We start from the raw sequence: 19,374 nt of genomic DNA on the forward strand, positions 1-19,374 counted from the left end.
CTAGTGTCTGTTAAGTGCTTTCTTTGGAGATGACACCGTCATGTAACAATTTTTTTTCATTGAAAGTAGATACTTAACTGTAAACTGTATGTTAGCCCTTATTCTCACTGTGAGTCACACCAAGATCTTTGTGCCTAATATTAAAAGATAAACTGTGTGTTGCAATAAGGTAGGAATATGTCTCTAAAACTTGATGTTTTAAACTTCTTTGTTTAAAATTACACTGACTTTCTGTGTTTATCTAATAAAGAACTCAGAAAAGTATGCCTCTCATTGTTCCAAATGAGGTAGGAATATTATAGAACCAAATGCCACGTGAAGGTGCATTAAAGATAAGAGAAATATTAAAATCTGCTCTTTTTAGAACAGTTGTTTAGGAGGGTTCTAGAGACCTAATACAAGTTTCAGGCACCTGCTTTTTTTGTTTGTTTTGATTCACTTAAGAGAATTATAATTTCAGGCAGAAGGCTGGAAGCTACACAGTTAATATCTGACTGTTTTATAGAACTATTTAATGAGGAATTACCAGGATTTCTTTCTTCTTGGCCATGTTCTTTCTCTCATCATAAAAATTTGGGGGGGGGGGGCTGGAACAATAGTACAGCAGTTAGTGTTTTCCTTGCACGCGGCTGTCCTGGGTTCCATCCCCAGCATCCCAGATGGGCTCCCAAGCACCTCCAGGAGTAATTCCTGAGTGCAAAGCCAGGAATAACTCCTGAGCATCGCTGGGTGTGACCCAAAAAGAAAAAAAAGATCTTTTTGGGGGTGGAAAGGTAGTACAGTACATAGGATCCTTTAAACATTATCATGAGTAATCCCAGAATACAGAACCAAAGAGTAAGCCCTAAGGTACTGGCTAAGTATGGCACAAAAAAACCTGGAAGTGAAGGATACGGGGGGATTAAGAAAAAAGCCAGTTGAGCTATCTCTGGCCCAAAAAACAAAATTTTAAAACTGGGAAGCTGAAGCTGATCCAAGTGAAATGCTTTTTCTCTGCAAAAGACCCTGTTAAGGGACTGGAGAATTTGCATGCAGCTGACCCAGGTAGATACCCTGAAACACATACGGTATCGTGAGCACCACCAGATATGATCGTAGAGCACAGAGCCAGAAGTTATAAGCCATGAGCACCACCAGTTGCGACCCAAAGTATAAACAAAAAGACCCTGTAAAAAGGATGAAAAGGCAGCTACAAACAGGAAATATTTGCAAACCACATATCAGATAGAAATATCTAGATTATATGAAGAAATCAAAATATAAAGTACAAAAAAGTGTTTCAAAGACATGGATAGCAAATTAGCATATAAATATACTTAATATCGTTAGTCGTCTGGGAAATCCAACTAAATACAACATTCCTGTGTGGCTGAAATAAAAGAGAAATGAGATGAAAAGTGTCTGCCTTTTTTCATCTCATTTTTTTTCAAATGCTAGAGAGCATGCAAAGAAAATTGTTCACATGTCAGTGGTGTGAATATAAAGTGACAAAAATCACTCTGGAAAATGATTTATTTTTTCAATTAAATCACCATGAGATACACAGTTGTTTATGATTGAATTTCAGTCATACAATGTTTCAACACCCATCCCTTCACCAGTGTACATTTCCTGCCATCAATGTCCTCAGTTTTCCTCCTGTACCCACCCCCCCACCCCCAAGCCTGCCCTCTATGGCAGACACTTTTCATCTCATTTTTTTTTCATTTTAGACTTTGAGGTTTGCAGTCCTATTACTTTAAGGGTATCATGCATATCACCCTACCTTCTTTCAGCTCCCAGTTCTTATTTGACAGTAAGTTTTAAAACTAAGCATTCTGCTCTCCACAAGTATCCCTCTTTTTCCATCCTAACTCTGTGTACCACTAATATTTTTCATTTCTGTACAGTAGTATTGCCTTTGGGATTGACTCCATCTTATTGAGAAATAAACTACGAATTGCTATAGTACACAATATATGTACACAGTATTATGGTTAATTTAAATATCATGAAATTATCACTCTTACCTTAGTCATGACAGAACTACAATAAAATGAAATTTTTTTTCCTCCATGTAATTAAGAACCCTAATTAGGAGTGAGGGTTATTTAAGTTTCTACAATAAGCTAAACCATCTATTATTTATCTTTCACTTGCTTCATGTAGAATAATCACTTCCAAGCTCATGCAGGTGTCAGTTTCTTGCTTTTTTTATGACTATTTCATTTTACAGTCAGTATCACTAAGTTTCTGTCAGCAAGTAGACTGCATATACAATGGTGATATCAATAGGATAGATCAGAAAGTGTAGGAATGTAGTAAAGCTGTACCATCTAAGTTTCTGTAATTGTGTTTAGACATTCTGACATGAGCACAATGAAATTGCTTATAATGACGGTCTTATAACATCCCCATCATTAAGCAACTCACAACTGTATGCATATATGCACAACAGTGGCTATTTGCTTCCGTTTGCGTTTTTAAAAACGTTGTACGTTTTGAACCTAGAAAGTGGGTATTTTTCTGTTTGTTTTCATTTTCTTTGGATATGTTCCCCAAAGTGAGATTGTTGCATCATATTACAATTCAGTTTCAATTTTTTTAGAACTTGTTTGGAGATTCAGGCAGGGGAGTGCAGCTTCTTGACTAAAGAACAGCTTCAACTCGGTGGTGGTGGGGAGGGAGCGCTGTCTCTTGGAGTGCACAGCTTGGTGAGGAAGCACATGGAGCAATGAGGAAGGGGATACCAACCTAACCAGTCAAATCAGGCAAATCAACTCTGGCCATCAGTGGGGTGACATGTTGCAGCTAGATTCCCTTACAATCCTCTCTACCTTATATTTGGTAGGAAGGTCCAAATAGTATAGATTGGTTTGGCTGTGAGCCTGTAAGTCATTCTTCCAAAGCATCAGGGGATGGAGAGAATACAGAGGTTAACTTGCATGTGGCAGGTCAGGGATAGATACCTAGCATTGTGTATGGTCCCTGAGCACTGAGCCAGGAGTAAGCCCTCAGAGCTGTCAGTTGTCGCACCAAAAAAGCATCAGAAAAGAGCTGTGTTTATGCACCCATCCCAGTTTGGGAAGTCTGCATGCAGAAAGATTAAAAGTGACCCTTCTTTTGCCTGAGAATATCAGTGTATGATTCTGTTGTCCACCTTGACAGCTGTTAGAAATGATTTTTCGGTGTCTGAATAGTTTCTTGCTAGTTAGCACTAGTGAGCAGTAAACACAAAAAGAATGAAAATACCACTGAAGCAAGTACCCCAGAAAACTCTTTTATATCAAATTTGGAGCATGTAGCTTTGGCATTTTGCCTAAGCAAAGTTTCCTTCTTCATTATCTACATCTGGAACAAAGTGGTGGTAAAGGAACAACAGCTTGAAGGTAAAATTTTAATGTAGATTAGCCCATAAGAGTTGAAAGAGCTGCGACACACAAAGGAACCTCGGACCTGAGCAACTCGATACAGACATAGAGATGGCCCTGGACTTTGCAATAGGTCGTTTCCACTGGGCTGCTCCAGACGGCGGTAGGTGCCGTCCTTCCGCCTACCCACTAGGAACTCCAGCGACCACCATTTTCTAGATGTCAGCGATAAGCTCCAAGAACAAGCCGTGGGGAGGAGTGGGCACTTCTTCCCCCACCCCACCCCATCTCACCCCATCCCATGAGACTCTGAGATGTAACACCGGCCACCGTCTACTTAAGTTCCCACACAGCCAGGATCCAGAGACACAAACCTCAGCCGCAAGCAACTTGCTCCAACAGTCTCTTCAGACCCTATTAAAATTTTTGAATTCCTAGAGTGCATGACCGCAACAATATATTGCATCCAAAACAAACAATACAAAACGCATTGTCTAGCATTGCCTTTTCGGCAGGTATGAGTGGTGGTGGGTCTGGTCTCGAAATACCAAAGGTAACTAAAGAGAGTATTGTGCAAATTGCCACACAAGCAGGGGGAGGTGTGGAATGGGGGGAGGGGCAGAATACTGGGGATTTTGGTGGGAGATTATGTGCACTGGTGAAGGGATGGGTGTTGGATGACTATGATCGAAACTCAAACAAGAAATCTTTGTTACTTTACCTCACGGTGAAGCAATAGAAAATACAAAAATAAAAAGAGTTAAAAGAGCTGAAGACAAGTGCCCTGACATTGGGCCTACAGAAACTGCATCTGTCAAAGGTTTCTATGAGGGCATTACTTAGCATCCCTGTGTCCACCTACCTTGCCCTTTTAAAAGTATATTTGCTATGGAGTTGTTGATCACATATCAGACATGTCTTGCAAATATTTTTCCCATTTTGCAGAGTACCTTCACTTTTAAATATTGGTGCAAAAAATTTTTAACTCGGTGTAGTTTTGTTGCTGCTTGTGCCTTTGATTTCATATGCAAGTCTTCATCAGGACCCATATCAAGAACCTCTATTTTCTTCTAAGGCTTTCTCTTTAAATTTTAATTCTTTAACCCATTTTGTTAATTTTTATGTGGTGTAAGTTTTATCATTTTCTTAAAACCAGTATAATCCTTAGAAATCAATTCAAGGTGTTGCACCAATACGCTCATCCATTGTTAAGTAAAATATCATGACATGGATGTGCCAGTGTTTTTTAAGTAGGCTGAGAAAATTAGCTCTGGACACTGGAGATGGGAAAAGACTAGAAAGTCTATTAAAGGCCTAATACACCAATTTGTCAGCATCTGCAACCCCTTGGTGCTGTGCTACAGCTTCTGAGGTTAATTAGTGAAGACCTAACAGCTCATGACTCTAGGACAGCAGTATTCAATCAGTTTACATCTGCAGAACTGCCCCACAGGCAGTTTTCTAACCAAGATGGCAGACCAGTGTTTTCCAATCTTTTCACACCTGCAACAAGCACCAGTCCAGAGAGCAGTGGTTGGATACCACCACTCTAGGATAAAAATGAGAATAATACTTTATTACCCACAAAGCTTACGAATTCCAATGTAACTCACCTTAACCGATTAGAAAACAATGCCTGTGATGCAGAATAATGTCCAGTTTCTCATGTGACCTACTTTCTATAAATGTATAGAACTGAAGCCTAAACTCTGGAAGGTGGTGGCAGTTTATCTGAATAATTTGGTGACTGCAACTCTGGGTTTACACTCAGAAAACTTTTGAAATGAAGCTCTATTACTTTGTTTACAGAGGTGATTATTTCAGTCATCAATCATCCAAAGAATGTTTCCAGTTTAAGCTAAAATAATGAAGCAGTAATAAGGTGTTTGCCTGAATGTTGTTTCTCCGGGACAAATACCCATGCGTTAAGAACATTGTGCTTGTATTACTTCCTCCAGAAATTTAGAAAAACAAAGAAACAATATATATATATATATATATATATATATATATATATATATTGGTTTTTTCTAGGGCTACACACCCAGCAATCCTCAGAGCTTACTGATGGCTGTGCACTCAGGGATTACACCTGGCAGGGATCAGAGGTCATATGGAGGTGCCAGGGATTGAAACTGGGTCGGCCATATGCAAACCAAATGCCCTAACGACTACACTGTCACTCTAGCCCCACTCAGACTATTTTCTGTCCTGTTCCACATCTGGCAGTGTTCCGGGCTTACTACTTCTGGCTCTGCACTCAGGGGTCATTTCTGGTAGACTCATGGGAGCACACAGGGTGCTGAGTGTCAAACCTGTTTTGGCCTCATGTGAAGCTATTTCGCTAGGTCCAAAACTTGGTGTACATGTAGGTTTTCAGGCCATACTCTGTAATGCTCAATTCCTGGCTCTGCTCAGGAATCACTACTGACAGTGTTCAGAAGACTGCCAGGGTCCACCGTACAATTTCTCTGGCTCAGAACTTAAGACTTTTAAATGATTTACTGAATAAAGTATTTAAACTTGACAGTTCATGAAATAAAACATTTTATTCTAACTTTATGTATTTTTTATTTCAATTAATAAGTGTCAGAGAAACTGCCACCAATCGGCAACTTACAGGAAGACAGTAGGTAGACGATATCTAATAAAATTATTTTCCATAGTAGTTCACCTACTGAAGGCTTATCTAATCTGTGAGATCTAATTTCAGAGGGATTAAAAGGATAAAGTCACCTTCAAACATTTTTTCCCAGTCAGAGACCAAGCAGGTAATCCATGAGTACCAAGTTACATTGGTGAGTTGGTCACGGTCACGGTCCTCCCGTTGTTCATCGATTTGCTCGAGCAGGCCCAGTAACGTCTCCATTGGAGACTTTGTTGTTACTGTGTTAGGCATACTGAATACATCACGGGTAGCTTGCCGGGCTCTCTGAGAGGGGTGGAGGACTCAAACTCAGGTCGTCCATATTGGCTGTGTGCAAGGCAAACGCCCTACCGCTGTGCTATTCAAAACATCTAAATTTGAATTGTGAAATAACACACCACACACTTTCTTGGAATTCATTTATTTAGATAGAACTGTCATTCAAAATCATGTACCACAGTATCAACACAAAGCTGGGAAAGTAATGTGAATTATATTCATTTATATTAATAAATACCTTAAAAGAAGCAAAAGATATTTTAAGATTAAGTTACTAATAACACAAGTTACTAAGCTTCTAAGTTAACTATCACACTGCTTTATTTTTAAATTGGAGGTTATAATCTATATATTTTGATTAAATGGCAGTAAATACAAAAGCATTTAAACATGTTTTATACTGTATACTATACTGAAAGCAGGAGTTTATTCTACAGCATTCCATCATTCTCTTGGCCTCAGTTTATAGAAGGCATGCTGGACACCAGCAATCCACATCACATAAACTATACCACTAATGAAGTGTAAAATCTATTATACGTGTAGTTTAAACAGAAATTATTTTTGAATACCAGGAATAATTCCAGCTATTTTGGGCTGACTTGGGATTTCCTAGCTTTGCCTCTATCAGAGCTATTTTTCTATGTTTGTCTTTATCTTTTATTTCAATGTGAACTGGACTACTTTTACCTAAGTATGTACTGTAATCCATTATTTTATGGCTTCTTGCAGTTCAGTCAAAAGTTTGCCATCTCTGATTTTCAAAAATAACTGTCAAACTGGTTTCCAATTCACTTTCTTAAACCCATGATTATCCTCTTCAAAACCTGTGTCTTTAGGTGTTAATAACATCTCATCATTAAACCACTCCTACCCAGTAAACATTACAACCTAATTGGGTATCAATTAGTAAGTACCAGTAGTCTTTTTTGAAGGCTCTATGCCTTAACCTCCATGCATAATCTGCACTGCTGTCCATCATTCACACCTAGTTTTAAGTTCCTGTCTTTCTAAATAAAAAAACCTGGAAATATTTTTCAGACAACCAGTATTTAATTGACTTATTTATACACCTGCAGAACAACCATGTTCTTTGCAGTCTCCAGAAGCACAAGGCATCAAACATTTCAAACAGCAGCTTCTACATTCTATACCAGCCTAAACACAATTTAAATACACTTCTACACCACAACTACATTCATAGAACTCTCTGTGATTCACTCTAACACACCTATCAATGACTTGGTAAGACAATAATGAAAAAACTGGCAAGCAGTAAAATCTAACTCATGCCAGAACATTGAAGGAGTTACATGGGTAGTACACACATACAATTTTACAAAATGTGGGAATACTGTTAATTTCAAATAAACAATTGAAGTGGGACTTTCATGCCAGAAGTCCAGTTCAGTCAAAATCACGATTTGTAAGAACTAATGGTGCCACCAGTGTCCAAACATACAGCACAATGCCAATCCAACTAGAAGAGATTTTCACCCAGACAGCTGTCCACTGACTCTTCATCTCATGTGAAGGCTCATACCTGCAATTTTAAAAAAGGTGAAGAAACTGGATTAGTCATCAAGCTACTAATAAGCTTCATGTTTCAGAAGTGTTATTTGTATATAATTTGTGGGAACAGATGATTGCTTGAACTTACCTGTTGCTGTACTTTCCATACTACAATAGCTAATGTAAAGATAAAAAGTAATTTCCTCTTTAAAAGAATTTAATGCATCAGGCTCTATTGTACTTTTTTCTCAATAAAGTTACAATACTGGGGCTTCCAATGTATTTTTGACAGTACTGTATTTGCAAGAAAATGAATTTTGACCTCAGGATAAATAGGACTTTATTATAAAAACCCAGCAATCACATCATATATAAAGTAAAGTAAAGGCCCTCCCGTTGATCATCGATTTGCTCGAGCGGGCCCAGTAACGTCTCCATTGGAGACTTTGTTGTTACTGTGTCTGGCATATCGAATACTCTCGGTAGCTTGCCGGGCTCTCTGAGGGGGCGGAGGAATCGAACTCGGGTCGGCCATGTTGGCTGCGTGCAAGGCAGACGCCCTACCCGCTGTGCTATCGCTCCAATATTTTTTCAAAGTATATATGGGAAACCCTTCCCTTCAAAGACTTGAGTTAGGCAAAGAAACACATTCCAAATCGAACTGGTATTTGTTAAACAAAACATTACCTAAAGTCATACACTTATGACTTGATAGCCAAGGTTGTGAATTATTCAGAACTATTTTGATTCAGACTTCAATTCTGAGACCTTCAAAGTTTGTAACATGTCAAAAAGGTATCACTTTTACTATGTCAGAATGGAGTGACATTCTTAAAGAAAAAATTAGACATTGCATTGAATCAAATACAAACAGGTATATAAGAAATACTTCATAAAGCTTTCTATTTTAATCTTAAGATTCAAAAATACTTTTTGTTTCTGCTAAAGAAGTAATCTGCATTTCTTGTCATTTAACATTACTCATTTAACTGTGAATTTTGAAATGCACTAGATACATTTCCAAATTTATCAACTTCCTAAACATCTAGCTTGGCCTCCCTGGATATTCTAGCACACCCATCTGTACCATGTGTGTGTACAACTTAAAAAAAGAATTGTTAACTGACTGAATGAACCAAGTCACACTTCCTTGAAGATTTGCTTTCATTTTTTCACTTTGTTTTCGTCTTTAAGGATCTAATGACAACACTTAGTGGTGATTCACAATATACCCTCAGGGTTTGCAATAGAATCATAAAAAACATTTAGAATTTCCACGTGTGAAATTTTCAAAATTGTAAATACCTGTACCAGTTGGTAAGGGTCATCATGATGTAAAGTGAAGCCAGGAAAAGCATGAAGTGAAAGAAGGAGTAACTGTAAGTGACACCATCTCTCTCATTATCTATAGCCCGGTGAACATCATCTCCATCCTCCAGGGATCCATCACTTCGAGCTCCACCATCTTCAATTAAAGTGGATTCATCACTTGTGAGAGTCAGTTTATTAACCTGACTGTTGTTTGAAGTACGGATACTATGTGGAAGAGAGGACAAGAAAGAAGAAGTGAAAAAAAGCTTTAAAAAAATTTATGAATGAAGAGCTGAACTTGTTAAAAAGAACACGTACATCTTACCTTGAATAAAACACACACAATAAAAAGAGAATGAGTCCTATAATTCCTTGAGCATGCCACCACTGGACAGACTGCCCATCCTTTGGAATAGTGCTTGTTGTATTGTAGCCAATTATGCTGAGGAGACTTGGGTTGCAATCTGTTTCTACAATATAAATATAGGTAAATTTAATATATACAAATATATATAGGTAAATATAAATATAGGTAAAATTAGGCCACTATAAAGATTATCCTCTAAGGCTTAGTTCTTTTTAACTATATCCTTACAAATCCAGAAAGTTTTGCTGGAAGGGCATACAATTTGCTTTCAGACAACCTTATTTAATAAAGAGAGTTTATTTATTTAGACTTAATGGGCCACACTGGGCTGTGATCAGGACTTATTCCTGGCTCTGCATTCAGAAATCAACCCTGATAGGGGTTGGGGGACCATATGGGGTGCCAGGGATTGAACCCGTGTTGACCTCATGCAAGGAGGGTGCCTACCCACTATTGCTCCACCACCCCAAGACCTTTAAAAATTGTATAAAGTTACTTTCTTAAAAGTTAAGTAATTTCATTTTCAACACTGTGCAGGAGCCATGAGATTAATCTTTTACCTGATGAGAAAACAGGTGAATATAGATCACTACTCTTAAAACACAAAATTCCAATAAATTAGATATAAGATTCAAATATTCTAAGCTAATGTGAAATAACAACGGCAACCCTATGAAACATATCGAACTGTCAAAGTACTATTATGTAAGACATTATCTAACCACTTGTTAGAGATTTAGAAAATGCCTGTGGATATGACCAAATAAGAATATACAGTTAATGCTTACTCCATTTTTCAACTCTTGAAAAAACTAGATTTTAGTTGGAAAAGTATTCATGAAAGCACATCCACATATTTATTACATATTCACTAAAATGAGATTTTTTTTCTCCCAAAAGGTGAGATAAATTTTCAGTAATTTCAAATTATCATTAAAATGATTATCTGAAAGTCAACTGGAAAAGGATATTCGTTAAAACATTTTTTAATTAAAACACCAGGGAAAAGTTAAGGAATTTTTTTTCTAGTAAACTAGCATACAACAACAAAAAAACTTTCTTCAATAAGTGACGAACTATCTGTAATTAATTTTTTTTCAAAAGGAACATTTTATAGTTTTTTAAGGCAATTTTTTTCTTGTTCAAAACAGTACTCAATTTCTCACTAACATTTATTGGCTTCTATTCACAGATAATACAGTGTCAACTAGTTATGAAAAGATTTGTTACAAAGTTCAATTATAATCACTAGCACATAATCAAAAAAATTACAACTTAATACTATTTATAAACAAATCAAGTACCTAAATGAATTTCATCTTTTTTTTTTTTTTTTGGCTTTTTGGGTCACACCCGGTGATGCACAGGGGTTATTCCTGGCTCATGCACTCAGGAATTACTCCTAGCAGTGCTTGGGGGACCATGTGGGATGCTGGGAATCCAGCCTGCGTAAAAGGCAAATGCCCCTACCTGCTGTGCTATTGCTCTAGCCCCAATAAATTTAATCTTTTATATCCTGGTATATGCACTGTATAAATTAAGTACAGTTCTTAGAATTTGCATGTAAGTCTACAGTTCAATTTGCTTAACAAAAGAGAAACTAAAAATACACATCAAAGATGGAAATGATATTACCAAGTTCTAGTCCTCTAGCAGCTTAACTTATATAGTCGTTTCACATCAATAAACATCGTTTTAAAAAAGGCTTAAAATTTTTAAAAGCAATGTAAACAGAACATACCTGGCTCATTGGTCATAGCAGACCATGTCAAGTACATTGTATAAATGGTAATTACTGAAGACTGTAATAAGCCAGATCTTGGCTGTGATTCCTAAGCAAAAGAAAAAAATATTGCACAACACAGGTAAGTATCATGACACATTCAAGATTTAGAAAAACTTAAAAGATGCTTTATAAAACCTAATGACATAAAGAACATACTTGGATTTTGGGCAGTATAGACATTACAGAAGCACCAAGGCAAAGCAGCATGTTGACACTGATGAATGCTTTGTTTTCTGAGCAACTGGCTGGATGGGTGTAGTAAACAAAGAACAGGACGATAGCAACTAAAGACAGCAAATAATTCAGAGCTGTAGCTGATAATAAAGCTGTAAAAGAAATAGAATTAGATAATTAAATCCCATTACAAATATTAGAAGTTAGTTATTTAAATAACTTTTAAAAATATATGTGTGTGCGCGCGCGCCTGTGTGTGTAGAGCTGTACTCTGACACTACTCCCAGTTCTGTGCTCAGAGGGTTGCTACCTACGGTGTTAGGATGGAGGCTGAGGGAACAAGCAGGTAAAGTAAAAAAAGTAAAGTAAAGGCCCTCCCGTTGATCGTCGATTTGCTCGAGCGGGCCCAGTAACGTCTCCATTGGAGACTTTGTTGTTACTGTGTTCGGCATATCGAATACTCTCGGCAGCTTGCCGGGCTCTCTGGGAGGGGCAGAGGAATCGAACTCGGGTCGGCCAGGTTGGCCGCTTGTAAGGCGAATGCCCTACCGCTGTGCTATCGCTCCAGCCCAAAGGTAAAGGCCCTCCCGTTGATCGTCGATTTGCTCGAGCGGGCCCAGTAACGTCTCCATTGGAGACTTTGTTGTTACTGTGTCTGGCATATCGAATACTCTCGGTAGCTTGCCGGGCTCTCCGAGAGGGGCGGAGGAATCGAACTCGGGTCAGCCATGTTGGCCGCTTGTAAGGCGAACACCCTACCCGCTGTGCTATCGCTCCAGCCCAAAGGTAAAGGCCCTCCCGTTGATCGTCGATTTGCTCGAGCGGGCCCAGTAACGTCTCCATTGGAGACTTTGTTGTTACTGTGTCTGGCATATCAAATACTCTCGGTAGCTTGCCGGGCTCTCCGAGAGGGGCGGAGGAATCGAACTCGGGTCGGCCATGTTGGCCGCTTGTAAGGCGAACGCCCTACCCGCTGTGCTATCGAGCAAGCAGGGTCAGACATAAAATTGGGTTGGCAACATGCAAATAACCCTTATACTATCTCTCTAGCTTATATTAAGAGGTATGAGGGTTTATATGGGGCTACACCTGGCAGTGCTCAAGGCTCAGTCCTGGCTCTGTGCTCAAGGGGATCAAAATGTAACACTGGGAATTCAAAGAGGCTGCACCATACACAAGACAAGAGCCTTAAATCCTGCACTCTCTCTGGCCCTCAGAGTTAATTAGCCTGAAGATACTTTGTAAGACAAAAGCTTACCTGCATACCAGCACCTTGAGTTCCCTTCTTCCATTTTTTCAACCCATGATTCATTCCAGGAGTGGGCAAAATCAATAAGTAAGACCAGTTGTATAAGGATAAAGCAAAAGGCACCTGCCATGCCTACATAAAACCACACTAAAAGGGAAACAATAAACACCATAAAAATGAATAAATGGTAACAGTTTTTATTACTTCATTTTTTACAATACACAAAAAGAAATATAAGGTTACTTAGTAGCATGAAAATGTTTCCAACAACAGATATTTAACAACAGTGAAATTTCTCACACCACTGAGAAAGGCATAAAATATAATCTTTATAAGAAGGGGGTAGAGATACCTAACACTCAGAGATGGTGAAGATGTAATGGGGAAAAGGACCCTGTTTTCACTACTGGTAGTTAAGCCCATATGGAAATCAGTATGGAATTTTATTTATAAAAAAAGGAAGACATGAGCCCTCAGGTGACCCAGTATTGCACTTCTTGACAGTTTAGCCACACCCCCACAACCCAAAAAAGTGATTTCTTACCAGTAGTAAAAGTTCCATCTGGAATGAAGAAAGCCCCAATAATAATTGCAATTGCAGCAGCAAATTTAAAGAACCAGAATCTAAAAGAGAATATAATTTAAAAACATTAATAGTTTCAGATCTTTTAACATCTTTAAGAAAAGCTTTGTTACCTATTTTTTCCCCAAGGATACCTCAATAAACTTTTGTGAACAACTTTAAGACAGTCCTAATTCACTGCAATAAAAATGTAATATTAATTCTATTTCACAAGATTATTTTACATAATAAGTGGGCTAAAGTAAAAGTTACATAGGAGTAGTTTTGAAAGACATCAACCCACAGCCTCCACCATGCAAACAGCCAATTTCACAGCTTCACAACTAATCTCAGAAAACATACCAAGCCAGGCCAATGAAACTCATGGGTACACCAGTCTGCAGACTGAAAACTCGGGGGCTCCCGAGGAGGCAGAGAGAGGGGAGGAGAAAATCCCTGTCCTGCAAAGTCCAGGCAGCCATACTCATACCACACAGCCATCACCATACAAATGACCCACCTTCACAACTAATCTCAGAAGAGATGCCAAGTGAACAACACTCCCATGTACACTGGTCTTCACGCTGAAAACTCTGGGGCCTCCTTGGATGGAGGGCAGGGCAGCCTCCCCCATCACCAGAAGCCCCAGCAGCCACATCCACATCCCACAGCCTCTGTCATGAAAAAATCCAGCTTCATGACTAATTTTAGAAGAGACTCTAAGCCAAGGAAAACGCAGGTTCACCAACACTTTGGGCTGAAAATTCTTGAGGCCTCCTTTGGAGAGAGGTGGCTGCGAATCGCCCTAGTTCTACAGATTCTTAGAGCTCCTGGAATACTCAAACACATACTCCCATAGCATTGCAATACCTCCAAATTCCACAACAGCCCAGTAAGAGCACAGCAAATTAGAAGGGAAAGTAGCATTTATAAGCCAAGTAAATTCATAAGCAAAAATAGTAACACAGAAGACCCAACTAGCAACAAACAGCTCAGTAAATCCTCAAACAACGATAATAATACCACTGTGAGATACAACAATTTTCAGAAATTTGCTTTTATTGAACTATTTTTTGATAATTCTGCTTTACCATTTCGATGGAGCAATAAAAATTAATTTATTTGGTGCCGGGCACAGGCTTGTGGGAGGATGGGAAATTTAGGGACAATGGTGACAAGAGTGGAGGGATTGGTGTTGGAACACTGAACACCCGAAACACCTGAATTATGAACAACTTTGTAAACCAGTGTTTAAATAAAAGCTTAAGGAGAAACAATATCGAGATAAATGCTTCAACAAAATTCTCATAATAAATTAGTCTGGGGGGGGGATAACCACACCAGGATTCCTAAGAAGTTTCCCCTACTTTATTTCCCTATGATTTTAACAGTTAATTAAGAGATTCATCCACAAACAAGAATACTTTTGTGGGAATGGTGGTATCCAGCAGCAATGTCAAGAGCACTGGGAGGCATCTCAGCTACCTACCTGTGCTCCGACAACAGGCAGAAAAACTTTGTGTATGGGTTATAGAACCAACAACTCTGCCTTACTCTCTTAGGATTGTGGGGAGGGAAAACCAAGAGTGCACTGAACTGGACAGATACCCACAGATAAGAGTTTGCAAAGGCCAGCCCTCCTAAGAGGAAGAGGTAGCACACTATGTGAGGCTGAAAAAGGGAAAACTTTTAAAAACTAAGAAAACAAATCTATATAGGAAGAGTTGCTGGTCTTTTTACCAAGGCATCACAAAGAGGCTAATTTCTGGCAGCAAACTCTACTGCGGGAGGAGGTGCAAACAAAATAAACTGCAAATTCTGAAATAATCTACTTTGGATCAAAAAGAAAAAAAATAAAAAAGAAAGCTTAGAATGGTATGATTTAAATATTAGAATAACTGATATTCCAGAAGAAGAGGGGAAGGGAATTTTTCAGAAAACTTATTCAAAATATATTACATAAGAAAGTTCCAAGCCTGCCAAATTTTGGACATGTAACTTTACAAACCTAATAAAATCATGCCATTATAAAAAGACCTGTTTCAAGACACTGAGTATGTAACAGAATTATCAATAATCAAAGAGAGAGATCAAAAACAGAGAACAAAAAAATACAAACTGCAAAGGAAAACAAAACCGGTTATCAGAGGATTTCTCAACAGAAAAACTTAAGAGAATTTTTAAATATTAAAGTGTTGACTTTAATGGGGAGGGGGGGGGAAAGCACTCGTATCTGTAGTTATTCATCAAATACAAAGAACAAAAATACTTTCCCAGAAAAGCAAACTTTGAGTTCATAACCAGACCTGCCCCTCCCCCGTTCAAGGAAAAGGCAAAAGCAGTTAAAGCTGAAATGACACAGTGTCATGAAAATACTTGTGTATACTATGTAAAAGTAAACCAAAATTTTGAAAATTGTAGGTCTGAGATAGTATGGTACGCTAACTAGTTTATTATGTAAACATCAGGAAAATGTAAAAAAAAGTAAAAAAATTAAGAAAAAAATAGCTGCTATAATCTGGTAGTGAATACACCATTAAAAGGATTAATCTGTGATGACGAAAATGTGAAAAAGGAGGAAGGAAAAAATGAGTACAGTTTTTGTACATGGTCAAAGTCAAGCTTACAGTGGACTTATTTTATCTATATTTTAGGGGCGTGGAAAACCTTCCTGCAATTCTTGGCTACCTGGGCTGGTAATGCTTAAGTGACCACGTGATACTAAGGACAGAATCAGGGTCAGCTGCATGCAAGGAATGTGCCGTAACTTCTATACTATCTCTCCAGACCTGGACGCTTTATTTTTTACCTATAGATGTTTTATATAAACCAGAGTAATCATAAAATAAAAGTAGAAACAGGGATCAAGAAAGGGATATATAACAGTAGATTTATAATCTATATTTAGGAATAGAGGGGATATATAAAATATATAAAGCATATTAACAAGAGATTTTTTTTTTTTGCTTTTTGGGTCACACCCGGCGATGCACAGGGGTCACTCCTGGTTCTGCACTCAGGAATTACTCCTGGCAGTGCTCAGGGGACCATATGGTATGCTGGAAATCGAACCTGGGTCAGCTGCGTGCAAGGAAAACGCTATCGCTCCAGCCCCAACAAGAGATTTTTTTTTAAAAAGGGAACCAGAATATGCTAGCACAAGAATGTACTAATTCAAAAAGGTAAAGAGAATTGGTAAGACTATACAAATACAAAATCATCAATTAAAAAACAAAAGAACCATATATTTGTTGACTGCAAGACTCACATGCTATTCTAAGGATAAAGTCTTAAGAAGACAGCAAAGAATATTTCACATAAATATAAAACAAAAGAACAAGGAAATAGAATACATAAGGCAAAACAAGACTTTAAGCCAAAAATCATAATAAGAGATAAGGTCACTGTAAAATTCATAAGGGGTTAAAAATTAAGACACAGTAATTTTATCTATGTACCCACAATATTTAAGTACCCAAACATATTAAGCAAATACCGACAACACTGATCACTGAATTTAAATATTTACTTTCAAGCAATGGGTAAACAAAATCAGACAGGCAAATTGAACTTACATCTCATAATAGAACAAATAGAACAAAATTTTAAAAGCAATTCATAAAACGTAACACGATACAAATTCTCAGACACAGAATATTTTCCAAGACAGGTCATATGATAGAGTACAAAACAAATCTTAGCTGATTAAATGTAAGTAGAAATCATATTGAGTATTTCTGAACCATAACAGAATGAAATCAGAAAAAGGAAAACAAGAAAATGTATAAGCATGTGAAAACTAAACAACAAAATAGCGAAAATCCCAGCTATCATAAAAAAAAAGCCCCAAGGGGCTGGAAAATAAGAAAAACATTTTGAAACATAAAAATAGAAAAGACAGGACACATATACATGGACTGCAGGAAAAGAAAAGGAAGTTTAGAATAACAGCATGTACTTTAAAAAACTCTCAAAAGTTGCAGCTTCACACTTTTCACTAGAATAAAGAATCCTAAGATTATCAGAAAGAAAACAACAACAAAAAAATCAGAAGAAAAAAGGAAGATCAAAAAATCAATAGCTCAATAAAATCAAACTATTCAAAAAAAAATGAAACTAAACTTTACAACTAGGTTTTTTTTAAAAAACAAACAAAAAAAAAAAAAAAAGGAAGGGGGACTGGAGCGATAGCACAGCAGATAGGGCATTTGCCTTGTGCGTAGCCGACCCGGGTTCAATTCACAGCATCCCATATGGTCCCCCAAGCACCCAGGAGTAGGGGAAAAAAAAAAAAGGAGGGGCCAGAGCTATAGTAGGACAGTGGGTAGGGCGTTTGCCTCGCATGTGGTCAATCCAGGTTCAATCCCCAGCATTCCGTTTGTTCCCCTGAGAAGCAGCAGTAGTGATTCCTGAGTGCAGAGCCAGGAGTAACCCATGAGCATTGCTGAATATGACCCAAAAAGCCAAAAAAAAATTTTAAAAATTTTAAAAGACTCAAAATTAGAAATTAAATATAACAGATAATACATGTTTAGCATTATGAGATTGCTATTGACAATTATATGCAAACAAATAGGACATCATAGAAAAAAATGGATGAAATCATTGAAACATAAAACCTATCAAGATTAAGAAATTAAAATTTTAACAGACCATCAAATAGAGACACTAAATCGTAAAAACAACAACAACCAAAAAAAACCCTTCCAACACAGTCAATGATCAGATGGTTTCACCGGTTAATTCTATCAAGCATTTAAAGAAGAATCAATTTTCAATAAACCTCAAACTCTTATAGATAACTGAGGATGAAAGGACAATAGCCAACATTCATTCTACCTGTCCAGCATCATACTACCACTACCACCAGCAAGTGACCTAACACAAGAAAAACAACAACAAAACCCAATTCACATGAAATAATGCAGTATTTTTCAACAAAATACTTTCAGCAAACCAAATTAAAATATACATTAGAAGGACTCTGTACTATGACTACAAGTGGGAGTTGTACGGGTTCAACATATGCAAACCAGTGTGATAATTAACTCAAAATAAAACATGTATTTTGTCAGAAAAGGCAGATAAAGCATTCTGGCAAAATATATCCTGTCTGCTAAAAAAAAAACAAAACTGGGTACCTGAAACATGCCAAGGCTTTATATAACAAACTATAGCAATCAGCATTCTCAGGGTTGACTGAAAGACTACCACCTTTGAATCTAAAATCAGGAATGGATCAGAGAGTAGGTAAGGCACCTGCCTTGAAAATAGTCAACCTGGGTTTGACCTGGTGGTCCCCTTAGCCCTGTAAGAGGTCACCCCCAAGCACAGAGCCAGGAGAAAGCCTAAGCAGTCATGTGTGCCCCCCTACCCCCGCCAAATAAAAACCAAAATCAGGAATAAGATAAGGGTTCCCACTCTTAATTAACTCAATACTTCAAGTCCTAGGTAATGAAATGAGGCGAGACAAAGAAATAAAAGGCATTCAATTTGGGGGGTCAATGGTAGAAAAAAAAATTGCAGGTATCTAGATTGAAATATACCAACAAAATACCCAAAAAAAGAAATGAACTCTCAGACTCACAATAGCTTCAAAAATAAAATATTCCTAATATACTTACAAATAAATCTAAGTAAAAGAAAGAAATCTGGAACTGAAAGATGTATAATGAAAAGTATAGGACACCGATGAAAGAAACTGGGCCCCATTCTGTATTTTTCAGAATTTTTTTTAAAGAACAATAAAGGTTCTCCTTCTGCAGAGATGTCTCCAGACCCTGCAATAGGCTGCTTTCACCGGGCCACTCCAGACGGGAGCAGGTGCCGTCCCTCCGCCTGCCCCACAGGAATCCCAGCGGCCACCATCTTCTAGAACTCAATGAAAACTCTAGGTACATGGTGGCAGTGGTGGGAAATGCCAGGCCTCACGGGACAGGGGAGGAGCGCACTTCTTCCCGCCCCCCCCCCTCCCCCCCCCCCCCCGCCCGATGGGTCTCTGAAATGATGCCTACAAATGGCCACCGGCTACTTAAGCTCCCACACGGCCATGATCCAGAGACACACACGAATCTCAGAACCAAGTGACTTGCTGCAGAGATGCCTCCAGACCCTAATTATTAAAATTTGGAATTTCT

The 19,374-nt window shown here is 38.1% G+C and overlaps 1 protein-coding gene across 1 annotated transcript in view; it reads right to left on the bottom strand.

Annotated features, from left to right (window-relative positions):
- Positions 1-6,402: 6,402 nt before the first annotated feature.
- The window catches only part of SERINC1 (serine incorporator 1), a 28,835-nt gene continuing 15,863 nt past the window's right edge, over positions 6,403-19,374 (bottom strand). The window contains exons 4-10 of the mRNA XM_056124979.1: positions 13,220-13,299; positions 12,685-12,822; positions 11,409-11,578; positions 11,208-11,298; positions 9,425-9,569; positions 9,094-9,324; positions 6,403-7,819 (exon numbers count right to left, since the gene is read on the bottom strand). Coding sequence (XP_055980954.1) covers positions 7,684-7,819; positions 9,094-9,324; positions 9,425-9,569; positions 11,208-11,298; positions 11,409-11,578; positions 12,685-12,822; positions 13,220-13,299 — 991 coding nt within the window. The 3' untranslated portion in view covers positions 6,403-7,683. The remainder of the gene's footprint in view (positions 7,820-9,093; positions 9,325-9,424; positions 9,570-11,207; positions 11,299-11,408; positions 11,579-12,684; positions 12,823-13,219; positions 13,300-19,374) is intronic.

Source organism: Sorex fumeus, unplaced genomic scaffold (genome assembly GCF_029834395.1).
Source record: "Sorex fumeus unplaced genomic scaffold, SorFum_2.1 ptg000054l, whole genome shotgun sequence".
NCBI classification, from domain to species: domain Eukaryota; kingdom Metazoa; phylum Chordata; class Mammalia; order Eulipotyphla; family Soricidae; genus Sorex; species Sorex fumeus.